This window comes from Thalia democratica, chromosome 2 (assembly GCF_965202585.1).
Source record: "Thalia democratica chromosome 2, ktThaDemo2.hap1.1, whole genome shotgun sequence".
Taxonomy (NCBI): Eukaryota; Metazoa; Chordata; class Thaliacea; order Salpida; family Salpidae; genus Thalia; species Thalia democratica.
This window is the reverse complement of record NC_139166.1, coordinates 30960351-30986256: the sequence shown is the minus strand read 5'-3', so window position 1 is coordinate 30986256 and position 25906 is coordinate 30960351. Positions and strand designations below refer to the sequence as shown.

At 31.1% G+C, this 25906-nt stretch overlaps 1 protein-coding gene across 1 annotated transcript in view; it reads left to right on the top strand.

Annotated features, from left to right (window-relative positions):
- LOC145829821 (cytoplasmic dynein 1 heavy chain 1-like) overlaps positions 1-25906 on the top strand; it is a 52741-nt gene that overhangs the window by 12778 nt on the left and 14057 nt on the right. The window contains exons 19-63 of the mRNA XM_082937689.1: positions 276-467; positions 1078-1275; positions 1729-1830; positions 2325-2495; positions 2695-2841; positions 3011-3210; positions 3368-3569; positions 3803-4027; positions 4447-4560; positions 5176-5271; positions 5524-5670; positions 6007-6092; positions 6364-6478; positions 6742-6881; positions 7131-7296; positions 7420-7553; positions 7838-8000; positions 8437-8577; positions 8944-9122; positions 9847-10003; positions 10215-10397; positions 10871-11026; positions 11412-11657; positions 11851-12022; positions 12336-12532; positions 12686-12940; positions 13140-13338; positions 13634-13743; positions 13941-14057; positions 17569-17736; positions 18163-18340; positions 18698-18830; positions 19330-19533; positions 20352-20580; positions 20773-20916; positions 21246-21437; positions 21539-21730; positions 22129-22309; positions 22447-22642; positions 23112-23267; positions 23651-23825; positions 24261-24448; positions 24622-24785; positions 25227-25389; positions 25650-25877. Of these exons, the coding sequence (XP_082793815.1) occupies positions 276-467; positions 1078-1275; positions 1729-1830; positions 2325-2495; positions 2695-2841; positions 3011-3210; positions 3368-3569; positions 3803-4027; positions 4447-4560; positions 5176-5271; positions 5524-5670; positions 6007-6092; positions 6364-6478; positions 6742-6881; positions 7131-7296; positions 7420-7553; positions 7838-8000; positions 8437-8577; positions 8944-9122; positions 9847-10003; positions 10215-10397; positions 10871-11026; positions 11412-11657; positions 11851-12022; positions 12336-12532; positions 12686-12940; positions 13140-13338; positions 13634-13743; positions 13941-14057; positions 17569-17736; positions 18163-18340; positions 18698-18830; positions 19330-19533; positions 20352-20580; positions 20773-20916; positions 21246-21437; positions 21539-21730; positions 22129-22309; positions 22447-22642; positions 23112-23267; positions 23651-23825; positions 24261-24448; positions 24622-24785; positions 25227-25389; positions 25650-25877 (7601 nt within the window). The remainder of the gene's footprint in view (positions 1-275; positions 468-1077; positions 1276-1728; positions 1831-2324; positions 2496-2694; positions 2842-3010; positions 3211-3367; positions 3570-3802; positions 4028-4446; positions 4561-5175; positions 5272-5523; positions 5671-6006; positions 6093-6363; positions 6479-6741; positions 6882-7130; positions 7297-7419; positions 7554-7837; positions 8001-8436; positions 8578-8943; positions 9123-9846; positions 10004-10214; positions 10398-10870; positions 11027-11411; positions 11658-11850; positions 12023-12335; positions 12533-12685; positions 12941-13139; positions 13339-13633; positions 13744-13940; positions 14058-17568; positions 17737-18162; positions 18341-18697; positions 18831-19329; positions 19534-20351; positions 20581-20772; positions 20917-21245; positions 21438-21538; positions 21731-22128; positions 22310-22446; positions 22643-23111; positions 23268-23650; positions 23826-24260; positions 24449-24621; positions 24786-25226; positions 25390-25649; positions 25878-25906) is intronic.

The following is a 25906-nucleotide window of genomic DNA, read 5'->3' as shown; positions in this document are numbered from 1 at the left end:
ACATCGTAAGTTATTTAAAGTATAACAGTTAGCGAATCTTATTTTGAATTGAAAAATACAAAATTTGTATGGTATCAGTACATATTTTTAATCACAACAAACTTTTAAAATTAATGAGATAACACTTGACTTTTTAAAAATTTTATAATTATCCATTCAAATTGAAAAAAAACTTTTTAGATATTTCTCTAAGGTTATTTGAAACTGTATTTTTTTAATATATAAACATTGAATTGAAAGTAAACTTTATTAGAAAGAAAACTATTTATTGACAGGCGTTGCTTGGCAAGAAGGACAATCGCAAGGAAGACGATGACATGTTCGGTGGGGGTGACAACGAAGGGAAAAACCCCTCAAATAAAACTTACATGCTGGGAGGTGATCCGAAGATAAGGACGTTGAGTTTTGAGATGCGGGTGAAAAATCAGGTGATCTACGTAGCACCTGATGTTGGGCAAGTTTATCAGGTTGGTTTTTATTATTTAGCTCTGTAGAACACTATCAATATCTATATTAATTTTATTTTTCATACCTCAAATTTCTGTTTTGTACCCAAGTAGGTTTTTTAGAAAAGAACTGCTAAAAAGTTTGAAATCGATAGAATTATTTTAAAAATAAGTCATGTAAGACGTCCAATAAATAAATGATACTATTTTTTAAAAGATACAAACAGACTGACTATATATCAATGATTTAACAACATGTTTATAAAATCACCTTTATATGATTGTTTTTTTCATTACCTCCGACCGGGAATTGTAGAAATGTATAGGTAAAAAAATATTTGTATGTAAAACGTGTGATATACAAAAAATAAACGTACATACTTTTAATAAAATGAATGATTGAATAGTATTTATTCAATCACTAGTAAAGCCACTGTTTCACGATTACTAATTTTTTTTATTCGATTTATATGAATTTAATATTGCAATGTACTAACTGCAAAGCAAATTTTTATCCTAAGTCAAAAGTTCTTGTCATTAAATTATGAACTAACGTGATTTTAAATCTTTAATTGGAGGATTGTCGATTAATTTTGTAAATAATAATAACATGGTTTGTAAACTGCTATAGGGACTGATAGAAGATCTGCAAAAATGGGAGAATCACGTGTTGAGGTTGCCGAGGATCAGCAGCAACAGGTACCAGGTTGGAGTTGAACAGAGGCAAACAGACAAGGACTTGTACTATCGCGACTGCAGCACTAAACTGCCAGGTGGACCCGCCTCGCTTGAAAAGTGCTACGATTCCATCATGGACTTGCACCAACAGGTTTGTAATCGGTGTTGTAATAATAAAGTTTAATCTTCTTCATAGTACTAGGATTTTTCTGAGTTTAAATTTCTGTTGTGTTTGCACTTTTTGGCAGTTTAAAAAAAAGCAAACTCAAGAGGCAGACTACTATACTATAATTTAAACAACCATTGTTAAGTTTTATTGCATTATTTGTTCATAAGAACATTTTGTAATATTTATAGTGGTTTTTTGTTAGTTATAATATATAACTAGTGTAGACAAAATATTTGACTTTCGTAGTTTAAATACTATTAATTTATTATTAAGTTTATCTTGTAGTAACTTTACATTTTAAGTTAATTTAAACATCAAAAGAAAGAGACTAATTATAAATTGTTTTCCTATGATAACTAAAAGATACAGATAAATTTTTAAAGAAATATGCAAATAAATGTAAAGAAACTGATAATTTAATAAAAAGTATCGCAGGTTGAAGAATACATTAAAGAGTGGCTTTCATATCAGAACTTGTGGGACATGCAGGCAGAACAGTTTTATGGAAAACTTGGTATTGATATGCAATTGTGGCAGGTAAAATTTTTAGTTATTATTTTACTTTATATACACTGTTATTGAATTTCATGTATTATATAATATTGAATAGTTTTTAGTATTAAGCTATATAGAATGTATTCAATATATATGTTTATATATTATGATGCTTAAATAGCATAACAGAGGTCTATATATAGATATATAAATATACTCTATTAAGATTAGAAAATATCTTGAAAATTTATCGAAGACAAATTATTGGTAATAAATATACAAATGACCTATTTTTTGACTAATTTTTAATAAATACTAAGGCATAGTGATTTCATTCATTTATTGTTATTGATATAGCTCTCAAATTTTCTTACTAAACAAAATTGCTGCGTATCTTAGAAGTTTTTTATTCAAGGAAAAGATTACGCTTTTATCAAATAATAAGTTAAACTTAAGCAAAAGCATCACAACTCCGAAATCAACAAACATCTACAAACTACACAAAAAAGATTTATAAATTAAACACTACTGAACAGGAAGTTCTAGTAGAGATTCGTAAGAGACGTGCAACTTTTGATACGTTAGAAAATTGCCGTCATTTTGGTCCAGTAGTTGTCATGTATCAGAAAGTGCAGGCCAAGGTCAACCTCAAGTACGATTCTTGGCATAAAGAAGTTCTTAGCAGGTTCGGGCAACTCATTGGACAGGTAAGAAATCAAAACTTGATAAACTTAATTATTGTAGAACTGTAAAAAAGATAATTAGTTGCAGTAGTTTGTTGTATGAAGACTTCTGAAGACATTAGATTATTTTTTTTATTTGATTTCTATTAAGCTTTATTTAAAGACGAAGACAAATATCTTTAGATATACCTAAAAATTGCAACTTAAAACTATTGATTTTTAGGAAATGCAAAACTTCCACGGTGAAATTGGAAAGTCGCGCACGGATTTGGAACAATCCTCAGTTGAAACAGCAAATACTTCGGATGCTGTTGCAGTCATTACTAATGTGCAAGCTCTCAAGAGAAACATGAAATCATGGGAGAAACAGGCATGATCGTTATATTAGTAATAAAGTAGAAACTTAAATATTTACAATTTTTGCAATCTTGTTTGTTTATGTTTTCATAACCAAACTTTCATTTTACTTAAAAATGTAAATAAAGAAAAATGCCCAATAATTTTCAACAAACAAAACCAGAAACGTCCATATTAAACAGGTTGAGACGTACAGAGAAGGTCAGAGGTTGTTAGAAAAGCACCGATTTCAATTTCCATCATCATGGTTGTACATCGACAACATTGAAGGCGAGTGGTCCGCTTTTCAGGACATAATCAAGAGAAAAGACGTTTCAATACAAAATCAACTGGCCACATTGCAGATGAAAATATCGCAGGAAAATGGAGCCGTTGAACAACGGTCTGTTATTAATTATATTATATTAATGAACTGATATATTTATAAAATTTATAGTAAACAAAAACCGAAACCAATTTCTGACATCCGTAATTTAAAAGCCAAATGTTTATACAAACTAAATTTTTGAAATATATTTATATATTGATTCTTATCACAGAACAACGGAGTTGTTATCGGATTGGGACAGAGGTAAGCCGGTGAGCGGTAGTTTGAAGCCCGAAGACGCTCTGAGGAGCATAACAATATTTGAGACAAAATTCCAGCGTTTGCAGGAAGACAGAAGCAATTTGATCAAGGCGAAGGAAGCATTAGAACTTAACGATGGCGGAAAAACGAGTCCTAATGAGGAAAGAGTCGCTGTTAGTTGGCAAATTGTATGGTTATACAAACAAAAATCTAGTAAGATATTTTCTTAAAAACGTTTGATTTTATAAAGTCTGTTGTTAAATATTTCATTATAAATATTCCGAACTTTATACAAGTTAGAAATATTACGTTCTCTTCCAATTCTACATTTTTTGTCTGTATGTATACTAAAACATAAAAAATACGAATAAATACAATCTATTTTTTAAACTTAACAAAACAACAGGTTGCAGTTGAAGAGTTGGCAGATTTGAAGGAGGTTTGGAGCGAACTACTGAAGGTGTGGGAGAAAGTTGAAACTATGAAAGAGCAACCGTGGCTGTCCATCAACCCGAGAAAGTTGAGAGAAAGTTTAAACGAGGTTCTGGCCATTTTGAAGACTTTCAACTCCAAGTTGAGGCAGTATGCTTCGTATGAGCACGTGTTTAAAACACTCAAAAGCTACTCTAAAGTTTGTTTACTTGTTTTAAAGTATTAGTTTGAATTTAGAAAAAAAATAATTTAAAACTCAACATGACCTTACAATTTTTTTTATTTCTTAGCTTAATAAGATTAGTTAGGTGAAAATATTGTGTTAGATATAAAAGCTCAATTATGAAGAGTAAGACATTTTAAAAATTAATTTTAATCTAGTTCGTCTAGTCCATCGAAATTTATACTTACTATATTCGTGATGAAAATTGGGTTCATGAAATAGAAAATATATATTAATTTGATTATGCTTTTAAATAAAAACTAACATTGGTTTGATAAAAATACTCCTATATGTTTGTTTTAAATTTAGTTTAAAAGTCCAGAAAGTGTATTAATGACATCCTAAATTAGCTTTTAATATGATATGATTCAATTAAAACAGTTTATGTATTGTAGGTGAATTCGATGATAGTTGAATTGAAGGGAAGCTCTGTAAAAGAGCGACATTGGAAGCAACTGATGAAAAAGTTGAGAGTTGTCTGGGTACTCAGTGATCTCACACTTGGACAAGTGTGTTATATTATTATCTATTCAGGGTTGCCAAAAAACCTGGAATTTGAGAACTTTTGAAAAAACCTGGAATTTTGAACAATTTTTACATGTTAAGTAGTAAAATTTTAATTTGACACGAAAAATCTACCATAGAGATAAAAAAAAAATGTCATCATCAAATTTTTTTTATAAAAAGCATATTTAAAATAGGTTTACAATATTTTTTCAATATTGTTATACTACTTAACACAGTTTTCAACCTTAAACTTAGGTTTAAACTAAAAATAGACCCAAAAACGTGTACTTTTAAAAACCTGGAAGAAATTTCTCAAAAAAGTTTGGCAACCCTGCCTAGTTAAAATGTCTGAAAAACTCTGTACTTTAACGAATAAGTTTTATTTAAAAGTGATTTTTCTTCGTTTTAGAACTAGACAGTTATTATTGAGAAATTTGCTATAGTCTATTTCTAGTACAGTATCTGTAAGTTAATGATAATGACTGTTTGATCTTTCTCTTATTGTATTATAAAATTAATAGTGACCAGAAAAAAATGCATTAAACTGTGTCATGTTAATATATTTTAGTTAATTTAACAACTAAACTTGTTTTGATATTTTTTTTTTAAACAAACAGGTATGGGACGTGAATTTGTTGAAAAATGAGCAAATAATACGCGACATTCTCACCGTTGCCCAAGGAGAAATGGCGCTCGAACAGTACCTCACTCAAGTACGTTGTCAAGTGCTCATATATTGAACATGTAAAATTTATGTTTGTTGTATAATTTTTTTCTTTTTTTATATATCTTATGATGTTTCTAAATTTATTTTATTATTTTAATTCGTATAAGTAAGCATTTGTATTTTTTTATAATTCTACATTTTTATTATTTTTGTGGGTATTTTTATTTACTAGTCATTTAAATTTTTTGAATATAAAGAAAAAATTGAAAATGTTTTAAACTCTAATAAATTTTCATAGGTTCGTGAACAATGGCAATCATACGAGTTGGATCTGATTAACTATCAGAATAAGTGCCACCTTATAAGAGGTTGGGATGACTTGTTCACTAAAGTGAAGGATCACATTAATGCTGTATCAGCTATGAAACTTTCTCCTTACTACAAGGTTTTAGCATTTTAGTTAAAATACTAAACTAGTTAATATTTTAAAAACAGTTCCGATTATAATTTTTTCTACTAGTATTTATTTTTTTATTTAAACTAAAAAATTATGTTGCTAAACATGTTACTTCTAGAACTTTAAAGTAAAATTTTGTATTTAATAAGGATTTATGCAATTATTTAATAGTTTAGACTAGTTTTTTGAGAATCACTGAGTATATCCTTTAAAGTCGTTAGTTATATAGAATAACACTGGAAGAGAGTAATTAAGAACATGTATGGTGCACTAGTGACCTATTTGATATTGTGTACTAAATATTTACAAATTAATTTTATTTAGGTGTTTGAGGAAGAAGCCTCTTCGTGGGAAGAAAAATTAAACAAGATTCTTGCTTTGTTTGATGTTTGGATTGATGTTCAAAGAAGGTCAGATGCTTAACAAAACTTAGAGTTTTTTTTTTGAATTCAATAGTATTTATTTATATATTTCAAAAGATTTGAAGTTTTAACATAAATTATGCTTTTCCTATTGAAATAAGTTTGAACATTTGATTTAAAAACTAAAAGTTTGAAAAACTTAATAAAATAATGCATTTTAAATAAAAGTTAACGGACTTTCGAAACAAAAATAAAGCGAAACTAATAAAAAATAACTTTACAACAAATAATTTTATTATAATGATGTCATGTTGAGCAGATGGGTGTACTTGGAAGGAATATTTACAGGAAGTGCTGATATACCTCATCTCTTGCCAGTTGAAACACAAAGATTTAACTCAATATCCAGCGAGTTCGTTCAGTTGATGAGAAAGGTAATTTATTACTGTTTATTTTAAACCAAATTCATATTTGCGAAAATTTTTGAATACGAAAACTCTTTAGAATTCATTTTATACTAAAGTTCTGTGCATTTATTTAAAATGTAAGTTTAAAACATGTAGCCTTTTATAAACACTTGTTAAACTTATAAATTATGTTTGAATAGTAGTCTGAAATTTGTAAACTTGAAAAAAAAAGGTTTAAGTATTTTAATTCCAGTGAAGTTAACAAAAAAGAAAGTGATAAATTTGATTAGGTTGGTAAGGCACCACATGTATTAGATGTGTTGAATATCCCTGGCAGCCAGAGATCATTGGAGAGACTGGCTGATTTGCTCGGTAAAGTTCAGAAGGCATTAGGTGAATATTTGGAGAGGGAACGTGCTTCCTTTCCCAGGTAAGTATATTTTATTGTGCTTTATACACAATTTTTTACATTACTCATTAAGTGTAATATGTATTTAAAACTACTATTAACTGTCTAACAACTTGCGCTAGTTCGTAATAAATAGTTTTTGTACACATTTGTATACATATCATCACTATGATTTTTTCTAGATTTACGTATTTTATTCTAAGCTAGATTATTTTCATTTCTTAGTTCCTTTATAAACAATTGTAAACGAGTAATAACTTTGCAAACTAGGTTTTATTTTGTTGGAGATGAAGATCTTTTGGAGATTATTGGAAACAGCAAGAGCATATCGAAGTTGCAAAAGCATTTCAAAAAGATGTTTGCCGGAATCAGTTCAATTTTGTTGGAAAATAACGACACGCTTGTAACTGGTATCGTTTCTAAAGAAGCTGAGGAAGTTAGTAACATTAAAATAAATTAAAAGTAGTTAAAAGTTTATGGCTTACGTTGTTAAAATTTTATACTTGATTGGAAGATCACAAGCTTAAATGTACTTTTTAAAGTTTTTATTGACAAACAGGTGAAGTTCAAGACGCCAGTTTCAATTGCAAAAAATCCGAAAATAAATGTTTGGTTGACGCTTATTGAAAAGGAGATGAAACAGACTCTTGCTAAATTGCTCGCTTCATCTGTGACTGATGTTAAAAAACTAAAGTTTGTTCAAATAGTTTTATTTGCTGTTATGGTTATATTTTTGTCAGTTATAAAACATAAATTTTATTTTATAAGGCTAATAAGCTTATGATAAGAATTAAACTAAAAAAAAATTAAATTAAATAGATACAAAATATTGTGAAAACTCTATTTTTTACACTCAACAAAATTTTGTCAATTACTAGTAACTGTTTTTTTACAAGTTTTTATGAACGTTTTAAGCTAACAAAAAGTTTTAAACTTTTAAAATTTGTGATAATCCCAGTAAATAAATAAAAAAACAGGGAAAACAAGGAGATGAACAGAGAATCTTACATGCAGTGGCTTGACAGTTATCAGGCTCAGATTGCGTTGTTGTCAGCACAAATAAGCTGGAGTGAAAGTGTCGAAGATGCACTCGAATCTGCTGCTGATGGCAAGACTAAAGGAACTGACGCTCTCAACCGGGTTTACTTCATTTAGTTTTTTAGTTTGTAATAAATATTAGTAATTATTTACCACTGAGTTTCATAAATCAATTTAAATTAAGTATAAGTTTGCTTAAGATACTTTATCTCAAATATTCAAACGTATCGTTTCATAATGAAAAAGGTACCTTTTTTGTTTTCTAGTAGTAACTGCTACAATGTATATATATTTTTTTTTTAATTTTCAAAATTGTTTAGATTTCTTTTAAAATGTTTGCAACAAATTAAACAATTATCTTTTAGCAAGTTTTATTTTTTGTGTAGAAACATTTTCACTTGATTTTTATTGTTTACATTTTTCGAGCATTAATTACGTTATTTAATTTTTATTGAGTTACCTTATTCAGTATTTTAAGTGTAACTTTAAGTATGTAGTAAAAAAAAAACGGTGAAATATGTAAATTATTCCTATAAAGGTATTAGAAGAGGTAAAAGCGACGTTGAATGTTCTGGCCGATTCAGTTTTGCACGAGCAGCCAGCAGTTAGAAGAAAGAAATTGGAACATCTCATCACTGAACTTGTACATCAGAGAGATACAACACGCATGCTTATCAAGGTCTCTTATTAGTCATTTATAGACTTCAGCCTTTGTAACCAAGATTATACGAGCGTTATAATATAAAATTATTCTTATAAAAGATTAACCTTTAAATTTTAACTTTTTTTTTTTGATTTCATTGGTATGCTTGTTATAAAGTATACTAACTAGCGTTAAGTACTTATATGTAAAAATTTATATTTAACTCGATAAGGAATTTATTTGAATTATCCTTTTATAATTATTACCTGATTTTTTTTTAGAAATGTATTTATTAAAAGACTTAATAACTTTACTGTAAATATAAAGCTAATCAGCTCAAAAATAAATCTGAATGTTTTTGTTCTAACTTCTGAATGTATGATATGTAAATACTAATTTCAGGAAAATGTGTCGAGTCCTCAAGATTTTCACTGGTTGATGCAGATGCGTTTCTACTACGATCCTCGTCAGAAAGACGTTTTGCAGCAATTGTCAGTTCACATGGCCAACGCCACATTTCAGTACGGATTTGAATATTTGGGAGTGCAGGACAAACTCGTTCAAACTCCACTTACTGATAGGTACTTGCTTTAAATACTTTTATAATGTTGATAAAAACTATGAATTACTTGGAACTTAATTTGTTTCTAAGTTAAAACTTTATAATTTTAAATAGAACGTCATATACAGGGTTGCCAAAATACCTGGAAATACATGGAATTTGACAACTTAAGCAAAAAACCTTGAAATTTAAACAATTTTTACGTGTAAAATAACGAAATTTAGACTAGATATGAAAAATCTATCAAATACAATAATTTTTTTTGTATCATTTAGAATTTTTTAATATAAAAACATTTTAAGTAGCTTTACAGTATGTTTTCAATACATTTAAACCATTTAGGTCCAAAAACATAAATTTGTCCTAAAAATAGACTAAGAAACTTTTAATTACTTAAAAACTGGAAGAAATTTAGAAAACCTGGAAAAAGAATTTAAAAAACCTTTTGCAATTCGCATATAGTTTCTTTCTAAAATCCTATTTTACCTTTACACCTGAAAACAAATCATTCACTATATAAATGTTTTACGTAAATAACTTTATTTAACTCTTATAATTTTCGTAAAATTCTCTATGTTAACTTGTTTACGAAATAAATAACTTTATCTTAAGATAACGCATACAGTAAATTTGTTAAAATAACTCTCTGGTCGTTTAACAAATTTTTGTGAGCTCTGGTGTGCTTATGTAATATACCGTATTGCTTCATAAAAACTAGTAACTATAGTAACAACTTCTATCAGATGTTACCTGACGATGACGCAGGCGTTGGAAGCTAGATTAGGTGGTTCCCCATTCGGGCCGGCAGGAACAGGAAAAACTGAAACGGTGAAGGCGTTGGGCAACCAACTCGGAAGATTTGTGCTCGTTTTCAATTGCGATGAAACATTCGACTTCCAAGTTTCTTTTGTTTTTTTCGTTTGCCTAAAACTTTTTTATTTACTTATTTTAACATTGTTGTTATTGATGTATACTTTAAAACACATAACCCAACTTTAATTACTAGCTTAAACCTATGGATGTAGATCAATTATAAAGAAAAAGTATAAGCAAATCTATTAGCAAAGAGATAAATAGAAAACGAGCTTGTAAAATCCTATGTATAAAACAGGCGATGGGACGTATATTCGTGGGACTGTGCCAGGTTGGAGCGTGGGGATGCTTTGATGAGTTCAACAGATTGGAAGAGAGGATGCTGAGTGCAGTGTCACAACAGATACAAGTTATACAGGAGGCGTTAAGAAAGAGAAGCGATGGTAGCACCAGCATCAGGGCTGAACTGCTCGGTAAACAGGTATTTAAATGCGTCATGTTTGAGCCAGAGTACTTAGATGTACTATTAAGAACTGTTCTTTAACCAACTTAATGTATATTTTTTCAACTGTATTAACTAATACTATAAATTGTATGCCAGGGTTTTCCAAAGTGGGCAGTGTCGCTCCTTTAGAAGCGATATCTAAAATAGGGGCTTTATTATATTATTTACGCCTAGGGGGCGTTTATGGAAATGAGTTTAGGAAACATTGTCATATACTAATGGATTTTAGGTGTATTTTATATGTTTATTGACGTTCAACTTTTAAAATATTTCAAAAACCTATTTGCAATATTCACTTCAATTTTAAGGTTTTAGTACTGTTTCTTCTAAGTTTATTTATTATATGTTTGTTAATTTATATTTTATCTAATCACCATGCGACAACTAATAAGTTTTCTTTTTCTTGTTTCTACCTTGTACAGCTGAAAAAGCCGTACAAATTTAAACAGGTAAATGTTTCGAGAGACATGGCCATCTTCATAACAATGAATCCCGGCTACGCTGGCAGAAGCAACCTTCCTGATAATCTGAAGAAGTTGTTCAGGAGTCTGGCTATGACCAAACCCGACAGACAATTGATTGCACAAGTCATGCTCTACTCACAAGTTTGTCATTATAAAATTTTAATTAATTACACTTTAAAGGTATAAATATATGGTTTTAACATGTTTAAGTTTCAGAAAGTTTAATCTTTTTGTTATTGAGTCTTGCTCATTTCACAATTATATGTTAATATTTTTAAAAGTTAGGTTTATTAAATAAAACAAGAAGCAATGACACCAGAAAACATAACTACTAGCATTTTATAATAAATTAAAAACCTGAATTACAACAATACGTTTATCCTTCACATTACGCCAGAACAAAAAGGAGATGCGTTTTTAAAATTTTAAACAAAACTTTTAGCTATAACATAGACTAAAATAAGGACCTTCATAATTTTCTGAAGCACAATTATCAACTTCACATTTATAATATTTTCATTAAAAGGGATTCAGAACAGCGGAGAGACTTGCCAGCAAAGTGGTTCCTTTCTTCAAGCTGTGCAACGAGCAGCTGAGCAGCCAATCGCATTACGATTTCGGACTTCGCGCGCTCAAATCGGTTCTTGTGAGCGCTGGAAACGTTAAACGAGACAGAATACAGGCCATCATGCAAGGAAAACGAGAAAGGGGTGAAGAAGTGAAAGAGGCTGAAATCGCTGAGAATCTGCCCGAACAAGAAATTCTCATTCAGGTCAGTGGTATGAAAATAAGAGGAACATAATATTTTTTGCAGATTCTTGTAAAGAATTGATAACTCATTAAAATAACGGAAACTGCAAATCATGGTATTTTGAAGTTTGAATTTAAGTTAGACTATTTAATTTTTTATTTGAGTATTTTCATTTTAATATTTAATTTTATATGTAAAGTACTTGTAACAACAGAGTATAATGGAAACGATGCAGCCGAAGTTAGTTGCTGAAGATATACCTCTTTTGAACAGCTTACTCACAGACGTCTTCCCCAATGTAGAGTACAAACCTGATAAAATGCACAAACTTCGAGAGGAAATCAACAAAGTTTGCAAGGAAATGTTTCTGCAGTACGGTGCTAACAGTCAGTATTGTTTTATTTTGAAAAAACCTCTTTTGTTATATAAAAACTTAGTTTTATTACTTTCTATTGAAGTTGATCTTTTTACAGTATAGTTAAACATTTGTTTGAAAAATAGAAATAAGTTTCAATTGATAATATAGGGTTTTAGTAAATAATTATATGAATAAAAAAACGTGTAATTTCAAATTATAAACTTCTAGTTGTGTTCAAATTTTTAGTATGCCAATAAACCAATTTCTGAGCTTAGCATTAACTTTATGTTATACAAATATTTTTCTTATGGAATAAAACCCTATAGTCTGATATTTTTTAGGTGAGGAAACAGCAGGGGCGTGGGTTGAGAAGGTAATACAATTGTACCAAGTTTCGATGATCAGCCACGGACTGATGATGGTCGGACCGTCTGGTAGCGGAAAGTCTACGGCTTGGAAGGTTCTTTTGAAGGCTCTTGAAAGATTGGAAGGAGTTGAAGGTGTCTCGTACGTAATCGACCCGAAAGCTATTAACAAGGTTGTTGTTGTTCATTTTGAAATAGACTTAAATACAGTGTGATTTCTATACTAGCTAATCTAAATTTTTGTTAAATAGTTGTATTTTCTTTATTAAAAAGTAAGTTTTAATGAGCTATGATTTTGCTGCCATTGACTGTAAAATACTTAAAAGGACCAATTATACGGCACACTTGACCCGAACACTAGAGAATGGACGGATGGTCTGTTCACAACAGTGCTGCGTAATGTCATTGACAACGTCAGAGGCGAGTTGTCAAGGCGACACTGGGTGGTGTTTGATGGTGACGTGGACCCAGATTGGGTTGAGAATTTGAACTCTGTACTGGATGACAACAAACTTCTGACGTTGCCCAACGGAGAGAGGCTGGCCATTCCTTCGTGTGTAAGAATAATGTTCGAAGTTCAGGTGAAGATTTTGCATATTTTCATTAATTAGTTGACTTAAGTTTAATAAATAAATTAAATTGTTTAATACTTGAGTTTCCAGCATGTTAGAAAGTATCTTTCTTGCCCATACTTATACTCTATGTTGACTACAGGGGCAACGTTTACACATTTTTGTTTTGAATGACTTAAACATTTGAAATAAAAATTTTCTTAAATAGGATTTGAAATACGCCACCCTGGCAACAGTATCCAGGTGCGGCATGGTGTGGTTCAGTGAAGACGTTGTCAGCACGGACATGTTGTTCTGCAACTTCCTCAACAAACTCCGCAACATTTCGTTGGAAGATGGCGAAGGTGAGATGAAAACTTCTCAGAATGCCGCCTCCGCACAGTTCATGGCTCCTAAAAAAACGGAAGGTTTGTATTTTAATTAAATACTGTTTGTTAAGGTTCCGAATGGTTTTAATTACTACGTTTTTGTCTAAAACAGTAAAGAAGCAAATCGTTTTGAAATGTTTTTGCTTAATAGGAGTTAAATAATGAAATATCTTGTACTTTGAAAAAAAAGAGACTTGATTGTAAAAAATAATGCAAATAAACTTTGCTTTCTTTTGACTTATAAACTTTTATGTATCTTAAGATTTTGCATAAACAATAACTACTTAAATTTTGTCTACTCTTTTTATTGAGCAAAGAAAAATGTTTATTTCAGAAGAAATATCTCCAATGATGCAAGTCCAACACGATTGTAGTGACATTTTGTCGCCATTTTTCACTTCTGATGGTCTCATTGTTAACTCACTTGACTTTGCCATGAAATTAGTAAGTAATTTTGTAAATTTTAAATGAATTCTATATTGTGGCTTTTAATCACTACCTTATATTGTAACTATTAAGTTTTTCAAATACATATATAGAAAACAATGAACCAATTTTTTATCTTTAATATATTATATAGTTAAACTTTTTAGTCGATTGAATATTTAGCTTAGTTTGAAAAAAAAAACATAAAATAACAGGATCACATAATGGAGTTCACAAAATTACGTGCATTAGGTTCTTTCTTTTCGATGATCACCCAAGGAATAAGAAATATTCAGCAATACAATATTACTCATCCTGACTTCGTTATGAAGGTTTTTTAGTTTTTTAAACTAAGTTAGTACTGTTAGTTTATTTATAAGTAGTATATGTTATTACTTTTGCAGGGAGTTTTATTTATTTAAAAATAGTTTTATTAAAACTTTGATGTGGTAGTATTTGTAATATAAAAGTTTTTATTAAATTTGAGCTTTTAAGTTGTTACAATTTAATTTTTTTATAAGGCTTGAAGAATAACTCCTTGTCAAATTAGTTTAAATAATTTATTAACAATGTAAAATCTGAAAAGAAAACAAGTATAAACATAAACACTAAAATGAGCTATAGTCTAATTATCCTACATCCCCTCCAGCTCATTAAAGATAATAACAAGTTTAAGGCAATGACATAGCTCGTCAAGAGGGTATTTAAACGAGTAACAAAAATATTTTACTAAGATGAAACTAAATTTTATGCATTAAAAAAAAAACTCAATTGACTTAAATAAAAAATCTTTAAACAAGGGATTTATTTGAAGAAAATCAAAACTGCAATAAAACGCACTAAATAAATCCAAAACAATACAAATTCATGCTATTCCACGCTGAATCCTTCCTGGCTCAGCAATCATCACTATCAGCATCAATTGAACACTCAGCACAAACTTTTGTATAAAGAGGAACAAACAGACTTCACTTACGGTGATTTCCTTTGGAGTACTCCACTTTCAAGCCTCCCTGGCGCATTGAAGTCTTTCAACCTACGCAAAGCAAGCGGCACCTTATTTTTTTTGTGAACTATAGGAGCAGGAATGTACTCTTCCTTAACTCTTCATGATCCGCTTCAACCTCACTGGTTTTACCACTATTGGCACTGTTGGAATCCTCTGTAATCTTTACAGAAGAATCAGGACGTTGAGGACCAACATTGCACTCATGTGAGCTTGGTAGATTACTACTCCAACCATGGGAATTTTTTGCTTCAATGCTTGTTGAGGCTGGGTTGTACATCCTTAAAAACTTTCTGTTCCTCCGAGTAATTCTCCGTGAACCATCAACTCTGACTACATACTGATCATGTGGAAGCACCTCCATTACCACTCCGCTTCTGTCCAATTTACGTGGATTACTGCCGCTCTGGCTTTGCAGTAGACACCTACTGCCAACGTACAAAGGTCGCAACTTCCTAGCTTTGTGGTTGATAGCTCCACTGAAGTCTTGAAATCTATCACTATCTAGGCTGCCTGATTCATAAGAGCTCCAAAAACAATATCTATCTGGACCGTAATCTTCTATCAGATTTCTAACGGATCCCGTGCCACCGTTTCTTCGAACTGAGATCTGTGAATTCCCCAAACCGAAACGTAAAGTAAACTTGGAACGTTGGAAGTCGACACTTTCGAGTTGATTGAGACGGCTGTCTGAGAGTGAATAATTCTGAAACTCAACCGAACGGACTGGAATTTCTGATAAAGAACTTGTTGCAATTACATAAGTTTCATCTTCATTTGTTTCCTCAGCTGCATATTCGGAATTTTCAGCCTTAAACGGATGTTTGCATGGTTCATCATGGACTTTGCTTCCGGTTGGGCAACTGCAGTTATCTTTTTCACTCAAACTTGCAACAACTTTAGAATGCTTATAAAGCAGCTGAGAACCAACACTGGGAAAATCTCTATTTATAATTAGAAGATCAACCATCGTTTCATACGAGAGAAAAAACCCAGTCACTGAGTTACTGACATAAATAATACTGTTGCAGCTAATCACCTCATTCTTTGGAGACATTTCACTGATAGTAGCTCTAAAAGCGCCTATAATGTTTATTGGAATTTGGTTAGCAGCCCGAACTTTGACTGATACGGGAAGTAAGTCATTCTTTCCAAAACCAGCATTGTGAAAGTCTTTCCAGCCCCAAAGGTTTGATTGTGCACCAGTATCAGCTAAAGCATTTACCCATGCAAACTTGTTTGTGCCATGTCTAGCAATCTTGACTGATGCACGAGGATGATCAGTCGTTGCCTTGGCTTTACGCAAGGAGTTCTTGCTGAATATGGTGTTATTCAACATGATTCTTTTACTTGCGTGTAGTGACATTATTTGGGTATCTTGTTGCATAAAATCAGAATGATCAGCTTGGCATTGAACAGCGTTAACCTTTTTTGATTGACTACGCCAACAAGATAGACAATATCTGAAAGGCTTTTTATTTCGGTTACCATTTTCGTTGAAAGGATAGAAAAGCTTTTTACAGTTTTGGCAAGGAACATGTTTATCTCCTATGTTGACACGTCCCTTCTTCTGACGTTGAAAGGAAGAGACTGCAGATATAGTCCGCGAATTCTCAGTTGCATTGCGTCCCATTTCTTTACTTTCAATAAAAGAAATTATATCAAATGATGACCTGGATAAGATATCTTCAGTACTGAGAACTTCTCTTCTTATGTCATCGTCCCTAACGCCAGCGAGCATCACGTCTTTTATTGCTTCTTCTGTGTAGCTCGTCACATCGCTTTTCCCACAGTCACACTCACTGACTGTAGTGAAATTGCAGGTTTCTGCTTTGCTTCGTACACGTGTGGCAAACGTTCTAAATGGTTCATCATGGTCCTGATGTAGGTTCATAAGTTCTGCTCTCTTTACACCAATAGCAACTTTTATGACTGCAATCGATTCCATCAGTTTAGCAACGTAACTTTCTGATTTGGCCATCAGTCGAGGATCACTTGCTAACATAAGATCGCCAAGCTTGTCCTGCGCACACTGAAAAAGCTGTATGCTTGCATTTTGATTGCTTATATTCGAACCAATCTTGAATGCCTCCCACCTCCGAATGAAAGCAAGCCATGTCTCTTGGTCGATCCCCCGGTCAACCCTTGGTCGAATCAATTGAGGTGCATTTGGCATTACTCCATTATTGGATAACTCAGAATCTTGCTGATGCTCCACTTTGTGGAGGTTGAGAAGGCTACTCACTACATCACTGGATAGATCTGGCGTCTGGAACTCGCATCCACGGATTGGGCACTTTACTACAACCATTTTACTTTTCTCAGATTGTTGATAAGATTTTACATGAAGAATAACTCCTTGTCAAATTAGTTTAAATAATTTATTAACAATGTAAAATCTGAAAAGAAAACAAGTATAAACATAAACACTAAAATGAGCTATAGTCTAATTATCCTACAAGGCTATTTGTTTTTTTTTCAATGTTGCATAAAATACCTTAGACTATTTTGTTTATATTGTAGCTATTTATAACAAAGTTAAATATCATGTATAGTATTTACCAAACTAAGATTTTTAAATCTATTACAACACATTTAACAGTAATTAGTATAAACTTTACTTAATTAGAAGTTGGATTTGTTACTTAGCTGTATCAAGTTTTATTACTTATTTTGATATTAAAAGTTTTAAGGTTTATTTACAGGTATTAAAAGAACTGAATTATTGAAAGAAACATGTTTATCAACTATTTAAACTATATTTTTTTCTTTGTTGTAATACTAATATACAAAAACTTTTTAAACAACTAAAGTCAAATATTTTTGTCTATCAACAGAATGACGTTATGGAGAAATACATGCAGAAGTATCTCGTGTACTCCATCTTGTGGTCGTTCAGTGGTGACGGAAGATTGAAGATCAGAGAAGAACTCGGAAATTTCATCAGGAGGTCAGCCAACGTTCCACTACCAAGTCAGCAGAATCTTCCCATCATCGACTTCGAAGTTAGTTCCTGTATTGATTTGTTGAATAGTTTGTTAGTTAAAGCTTTAGATTTTTCAAACTATGTTAATTCAAGTTTATAAAATAAATTGTATTTTAGTCATTTTAGTTTTTTCCAAGTTGAATTTAAGTTTTTTATCCACTTTGAATCTTCTTTTTGCTAATCTGCAATACTTAAATTAATTGTTTTAATCAATAAAAAGCAATGTATTATAAATTGCTTGTATACGACGTTTATTCAAAGTCATAATATAATTTTTAAAGTTATTAAATTACAAATACTTTTTAAAAGCGATCAAAATAAACTGAGTCAGTGTGTTGGTAATGATTGCACTTATTTTAAAAGCTTAACAAAACATTCAAATATTAATGTTAGCATATAATTAAGAAACAACACATCGTATCATAAATTCTTACAAACACTTCAGGTATCGCTGAAAGGTGAATGGGTGCCGTGGGTTAACAAGGTGCCCCAGATCGAAGTGGAGACCCACAAAGTTGCCGCCCCTGATGTGGTGGTGCCAACCCTGGACACTGTCAGGCACGAGGCACTGCTGTACACATGGTTGGCCGAGCACAAGCCAATGGTTCTGTGCGGACCACCCGGTTTGTTTGTTATATGGTTTATGATGAGTTTAAATAAAAAAATATACTAAATAAATTTTATTATAAAAATTATTTTTGTTTAAATAAACTGCTAGCTAATAACATTTCATCTTGATAAAATAGTAATTATTTTAAATAAACTATTTTTAAGTGGATTTATGTATTTTTGAATTTATTAGTAAGTGAAATATTTTTATATCTAGTTTTAAATTTATATTCTTGAATAGTTTATGTTAATAAAACCAAAATTTGTTAATGTTTTCCATATTTAATTGCACAAATAAGATCATAGTTTTTTACAAATTATATCTGAGCTCATTGAAAACTAAAGTAAAATTCAAATGACAATGATTTTAGGGTCTGGTAAAACAATGACATTATTTTCCGCTTTGCGAGCGTTGCCTGAGATGGAAGTTGTTGGATTGAATTTCTCATCAGCCACAACTCCAGAGCTGTTGTTGAAAACATTCGATCACTATTGCGAATATAAGTAAGTTCTTTCTTTTATTTAAAATTTAATTTAAGTTTTCTTCAAGCTTTTTTTTATGAAGTTTATAACGCTAAAATACTTTGTTAATATACACTAAAATTTAGAACTTTTGAATGTTTGTTTTAATTTGTTTTTCTGTAAAACTTATCCAGATTAGATAATAGAACCAAAATTTCTATTAATTTTAATTTAAATATATAAACTTTCATAGTAAAGTAGCGTTTATCAAATGTTTTATAGTTTTTTGTTTTACAAAAGTAATAAAGTAAACTTACAGTTTTATAAATTTTATGTAAGTAGTTGTGTTGTTTGTTCAACCTTGAAATAACAACATGGAGCTATGAAAAACTAGTGTTTTACTTTTTCTTACTTCCCAAACTAACAATGGAAATCTGTCAGAAAAAAACATTTTTTTAATTAAATTACAGATAAGTAGTTAAAATTATTTATTTATGTATTCATAAAAAAATGAATTTTGACAACTGTTGTATTCAAACAGATGGACACCAAACGGCACAGTGTTGGCGCCGGTGCAGCTGAACAAGTGGCTGGTTCTGTTCTGCGACGAGATCAACTTGCCGGATGAAGACATGTATGGAACACAGCGAGTCATATCCTTCCTCAGGCAGTTGGTCGAGCACGGGGGCTTCTACAGAAGTTCCGATAAAGTGTGGATAAAACTCGAAAGAGTGCAAATTGTCGGGTTCGTGACTCAATTTATATACTCTCTGAATATTTTTTTAATCTTTTAAAAATAGTATCACTTGGTTGAGCTTTCTTCAACAGTATGTAAGTTGTATCAACTTCCGAAACAACATATAACTTTTAAGCAGCTGAAAAATTGTTTAGTGAAATACTACCAATTTTAAAATTTTGTTTAGTTTCTAAAACTTTAATTTGCAAAACATTTCGTACATTTCTTAGCTATCCATTTTGTATAAGTTTTAACTATCCTTTCTTTAAATATGTTAACATTTAGTTTGAATAAAGTAAGATATGACATCGCAACCTATTTATGAATTTCAAACTGTAAAACTGAATTTCCGAATTAAGAGGTTTGATTCTTTCTAAAAATAGTTTAGAAGTTTGAAAGCTATTTTTTTTCTGCTGAAAATTAAGTTAGAGCTGCTGGTAAGAAATAATTATTAAAGCTAAAAGTCATCCTGATAATCTTATATCAGCTATCTTCTGAAAGTCTTTAGCTTCATTTCTTCAGCATTTCAATTGATATGGTTTTAAACAACATTTTTTTTTTGATATACTATTAGTTTGAAGATTTTGCTGCATTTTGTACAGCTCATAGACAGTATTTAAAGTTTCTCATTAGTGAAGTTAATATCGTCAGTTTTGTCTTAATAAATAAGCTTCTATTTCTTGAACTATTGAAAAAAAATTATCATTTAGTTAAATTTTTTAAGTACAATTTTTTTAATAATGCACGTTACTAAACCTTATTAAGTAAATCTGGGTATGAAATATATTTTATCCATAAAAAGCAATCAATATTTTTTGTAACTACAGAGCGTGCAATCCGCCTACCGACCCTGGCAGGAAGCCACTTTCATTGAGGTTCTTGAGGCACGTACCCGTCATATACGTGGACCACCCAGGACCAGCCTCGCTCAAGCAAATTTACGGAACCTTCAATCGCGCCATGCTGCGAATGGTGCCTTCACTGCGGCCTTACGCCGAACCACTGACTAACGCCATGGTCGATTTCTACACCATGTCTCAAGATCGTTTCACACAAGTTTGATTGTTTTACATTCCATTTTTTTTTTTTAATTTGTAATTCTAAATAAAGTAAGGTAATAAGTTTGTGTAAAACTACCTTAGCTTGAAAAAACTACACTTGTGTTTTTATTTAGTATACGAAAATAATGTTTAATTCTACAAAAGATTATTTTCTGTAAGTAAACTTAAAGTTTTTAATACTACGCAGGATATGCAACCACACTACGTGTATTCACCACGTGAAATGTCCAGGTGGGTTCGAGGCATTTGCGAAGCTCTCAAGCATTTAGAATCTCTGGCCGGTGAAGGTTTGGTCAGAATTTGGGCTCATGAAGCGCTCAGACTCTTCCAAGTATGTATTGTTTATTTGTTAAATCTGACAGGAGTATCTACAGTTTAATTTAAAAATATAAGTTTTAAAGAGTTTTTGTTATAAATTTATAAAAGGTAACTGTTTACCAAAACATAAAAAAAAATAATTTGTGTATCAAATAATAGGTTTAAGTTTGCATTTTTATAAAGTTCTGAATGTTTTTGTTTTTAAAACTTTTGAATAAAATAAGGTACGCTTTAGTTCAAGCAAAATAGTGTGGGTAGTATTTATGTAAAATTATGTAGCAGTAAATAACAAATTATTTGAGTTAGTAAATCAGTGTGTTTAAATCAAACAAATTCAAAAAGGACAGGCTGGTGTACGACGAGGAGAGAAAATGGACTGATGAGAACATCGACATGATAGCAATGAAGCATTTCCCCAACATTGACAAGAACGAAGCTCTCAAGAGACCAATATTATACAGTAACTGGCTCAGTAAGGATTACGTGCCTGTCGGGCAGGAAGAATTGAGGCAATTCACTAAAGCCAGGCTCAAGGTTGGTGTTGTTTTTGTGAAACAAAGTATAAACTTTTGAATTTAAGTACTCTTTAGGCTTAAACGTAGTTTTTATATTTATATGTTATTAAACTTACACAGGTATTTTATGAGGAAGAATTGGACGTGCCTCTGGTTTTATTCAACGAAGTATTGGACAACGTGCTAAGAATCGATCGTATATTCAGGCAGCCTCAAGGTCACTTGCTACTGATTGGTGTTTCAGGTTCAGGAAAAACCACTTTGTCTCGCTTCGTCGCCTGGATGAATGGATTGAACGTTTATCAGATTAAAGTTTGTTCAAATTATACGAATTATAAAAATTGTTTAAGTCTCAAACATGTAATTGCTATTTTAATGATTCTATTACTTGCAAAACTATTTAAATGAAAATTAGAAAAAAAAGTCCGTTAGATTGACAGGCGATTAAATAAACAAAAAATATGTAAGGTTAGTAAAAATGATTCTGTTTAGTATATTCTTAGCTTTTTTTTGCCATAATCATAAGACTGATTTGCATAATTTTATAAACATATCATTAAAAGTTAAACATAGTTTTAGCTGCAAAAAAAGTATAAGAAAATAACCAAGTGTTAATTATAGTTAGCTAAGTTATTACCAATAGATGAACAAAGACAAAATATTATGCCATATATTTTTGTCAAACTAATTAAAAACAACTCGGTTCACAGGTGCACCGCAAGTACACGGGGGCAGAATTCGACGAAGATCTGCGGAACGTGTTGAGAAGATCTGGGTGCAAGGGAGAAAGGATCGTCTTCATCATGGACGAATCGAACGTGCTAGATTCCTCCTTCCTTGAAAGAATGAACACACTGCTGGCTAACGGAGAAGTTCCCGGACTTTTTGAAGGTTTGTATTGTTCGTAACAAATGTGATTGCTTGATGACAATTGCACCTACTAGTGTTTATTTCTATTTTTGAAATATATCTTTTGTGTTAACTAAAATTTTGTTTACTAACATTTAATGACTATATAATATGCTCAGGTGACGAGTACTCGGCGCTGATGACGCAGTGCAAGGAAGGCGCGCAACAGAAGGGGCTGATGCTGGACAGTCAGGAGGAATTGTACAAGTGGTTCACCGGGGAAGTGATGAACAATTTGCACGTCGTCTTCACAATGAACCCCAGTGAAGAAGGACTCAAGGACAGGGCCGCCACCTCGCCTGCCTTGTTCAACAGGTTGGTAGTTTAGCTTCAGTTCGTAGATAATTGTTAGCAAGTTTAATTGTGTCGTTTAGTCTATAAGCAAGTTTTCCATATCTATTGTTTTATTTTGACGTAAGTTAAGTACTTAATGTATTGTATTGTAAGACAAAATAGTAAATACCTGTATTTCATATAAATAAATTTGGTAAGTAAGTATAGTTTGTTAGTAATAGTTAAGATTTTTTCTTCAGATTACAGGGCTTCATTAAAGTATAAAATTAAGTTAAGAATTAATTTTCGCATGCAACTAAGTTTCTGTAGTGCTTTATACAAAAACTATTGTTTGGAAGATAACAATAAACTTTACAAAGTATCTACTAATATATTATTCTTTCAACTTTAACTAAATTAATCAATATGATCAGAGTAGTAGTAGGTTGTTATTTTAAATGGTAGAAGAACCGATAAACAAACAAATTCTACCAATATTCAAATGCAACAGATGCGTTTTGAACTGGTTCGGCGATTGGTCAATTGAGGCACTGTTCCAAGTAGGAAAAGAATTCACAGCAAGGATGGATTTGGAAAATTCCAGTTACAATGCTCCGTCTGATCTGCCGATTGTGTATCCACAACTGTCACCTACTCCTACACACAGGTTTGTTTCGTTCTTGTTTGTGTTCTTTTATTTAACAAACACATTTTTTTTAATTTTAATAAAAAATTTTAGTATGTTTTATTTAAAAAAAAGTTTTTAAACATTTGATTATTGTTCGAACTAATACAAGAATAATTTTGGTATTAGTTGAATGTTTAAGTTTTTCATTGCTTTTATCTCTCTACCAATTCTTTTAAATATTAGCGAAATAAAACAAATTAATTTTACTACGGATAATAACATTAGTATAACTAAATAATCTTTAATTATATGTACTTATACTTAGAATTATCTACCAGTGGACTCCTTTATCTCTAAGATAATGAAATGAGGGTTTTTAGAAATAAAAATATAGCCAGTAATCGTTATATTGGCTTTCGCAGAGACGCGATAGTGAACGCGTGCGTGTTCTTCCACCAGACACTGCACCGCGCCAACAAGAAGTTGCAAAAGAGAGGCGCCAGAACAATCCTCATTTCGCCGAGATCCTACCTCGATCTCATCAACCACTATTCCAAACTCATGCAAGAGAAGAAATCCGATCTCGAAGAGCAACAGGTTAGGAGCTTTAGTCTATTGGAAATATTTCTTTATATTATAAAAGTAGTCTTTAAATTAACTTATTTTATCCATGTGAGCTTTTTGTATGTTTAAAGCTAATCAATGTAATTTGATAAAAAACCTTATTTGAAAATATTTAATTGTTGTTCAGTAAAAGGATAATTTTGGAAAGCAAATTCTAATTTACTATGCTATAAGTATTATACAAATTTAGTACAAGTTCAAAATTAATGATTTTTTTATTTCTTAGCCTTTTAGGTCAACCATTATAATTAAACCTGGATTTAATCACACTTTTATAAACCTATATAACAAACAGGTACACTAAGATTTAGATAAAGTTTGGAAGATTCAATTTTATTCTAGAAGTTGTATAATTAAACAATTTTTGTTTCTGCATGCATAATAAAGTTACAACTAACCAACCACCAGGTACATCTGAACGTTGGTTTGAGGAAGATATCGGAGACAGTTGAGCAGGTAGAAGAACTTCGCAAGGAGCTTTCTAGGAAGAACACTGAACTGACGCAGAAGAACAATCTTGCCAGCGAAAAACTCAAGCAAGTTGTCAAAGATCAGCAGGAAGCTGAAAATAAAAAGAAAGTTTCCAGAAAAATCAGGTTGGTCAATAATGGTATAAACATTTTTCTTTACTCTCTATTTTGTATGAGTTGCAAACGAATAATTAAGTTTGAAATAGTTAAATGAAAAATAAATTTAAGCACAGTTTGTTAAAAATTTTGTAAATTTAACTACAAAAATAAGATTGGTATGATAAATTTTTATCATTAAGGCAAGATTTGGAAGAGTTGAACGCGAGCATCGCAGAAGAAACGAAAAAAGTGACTTTCCAACTTGAGCAGGTAGAACCTGCGGTGCAAGATGCCAAAGCGGCCGTCAAAAATATCAAGAGGCAGCAATTGGTTGAAATCAGAACTATGGGTAATCCCCCTAAAGGTGAATTATTTTATTTACAGCACATATGTGTATGTGTTTTAGAAAATTTCAAAGTTTTATTTGTTGGAATTAACACTGTAATTGAATTTGAAATAAAAATCAACCTTACTTTTTGTTGAAGATTTTGTTAAAAAAATTATTGAACAGTGTTTAATAGTTCGATTAAAGGTAACAAATAAAATTGTTTTCTATTGTCGCTTTTTTTTGTTAAATGCTGTTTTGTGATATGGTTTACGTTTTATTCACTTTATAAAAACTAGTTTTTAAAAAGAAAAGCTAAACTTATTGCACTTTTTTGTTGGAAAAACCTAGTGCCAATGGAATAACTAATGGTTTATTTTTGTATTTAAAATTCACGCAGATATAACATTAGAGGCAAAAAAGTGTTTTTTTTATTGTAAATAATATAATTTACTTAACACTTTCTTTACAACTGTATAGGTGTTAAGATGTGTTTGGAATCGATATGTTTGTTGCTTGGGGAGCCAACTACAGATTGGAAACAAGTTAGGCAAGTTATTATGAGGGATAACTTTATTAGCACCATCATAAACTTCAACACTGATGATATCAGGCCCAGCACTAGAAAACAAATGAAAGAAAAGTTAGTGGAATTAGTTTAATGAATTTATAAGGGTAATAAAAGCAGTATAACAAAATACAAAAAAAAAATTTAACTGGTTAGAATTTAAAAACTATTAAAAGTTTATTAAAATTGTATAAAGTTTTTCAATTATACACCTCGGTAATACTTATAATTTTTTTAATGAAAGTTTAAAAATAGATAAACGTGGTTCAGTTTACAATCAAATTATAAAGACGTTTAATGTTCAATTGTATTTAATTGGAAATTTTCCAATGCAGGTTCCTTTCCAATCCAGATTACAACTACGAGTCGATCAACAGGGCATCTTTAGCGTGCGGACCTCTGGTGAAATGGGCCACAGCGCAACTGTCGTACGCGGACATGTTGCAGCAAGTTGGTCCCCTCAGAAACAAACTGAGAAACTTGCAGGAAAACGCGGTTGTCAATAAGGAAAAGGCTGAAGACGTGGAAAGTACAATTATGAAGCTAGAAGAATCTATAGCTAAGTTTGTTCTTACGCATATTGTTGTATTTG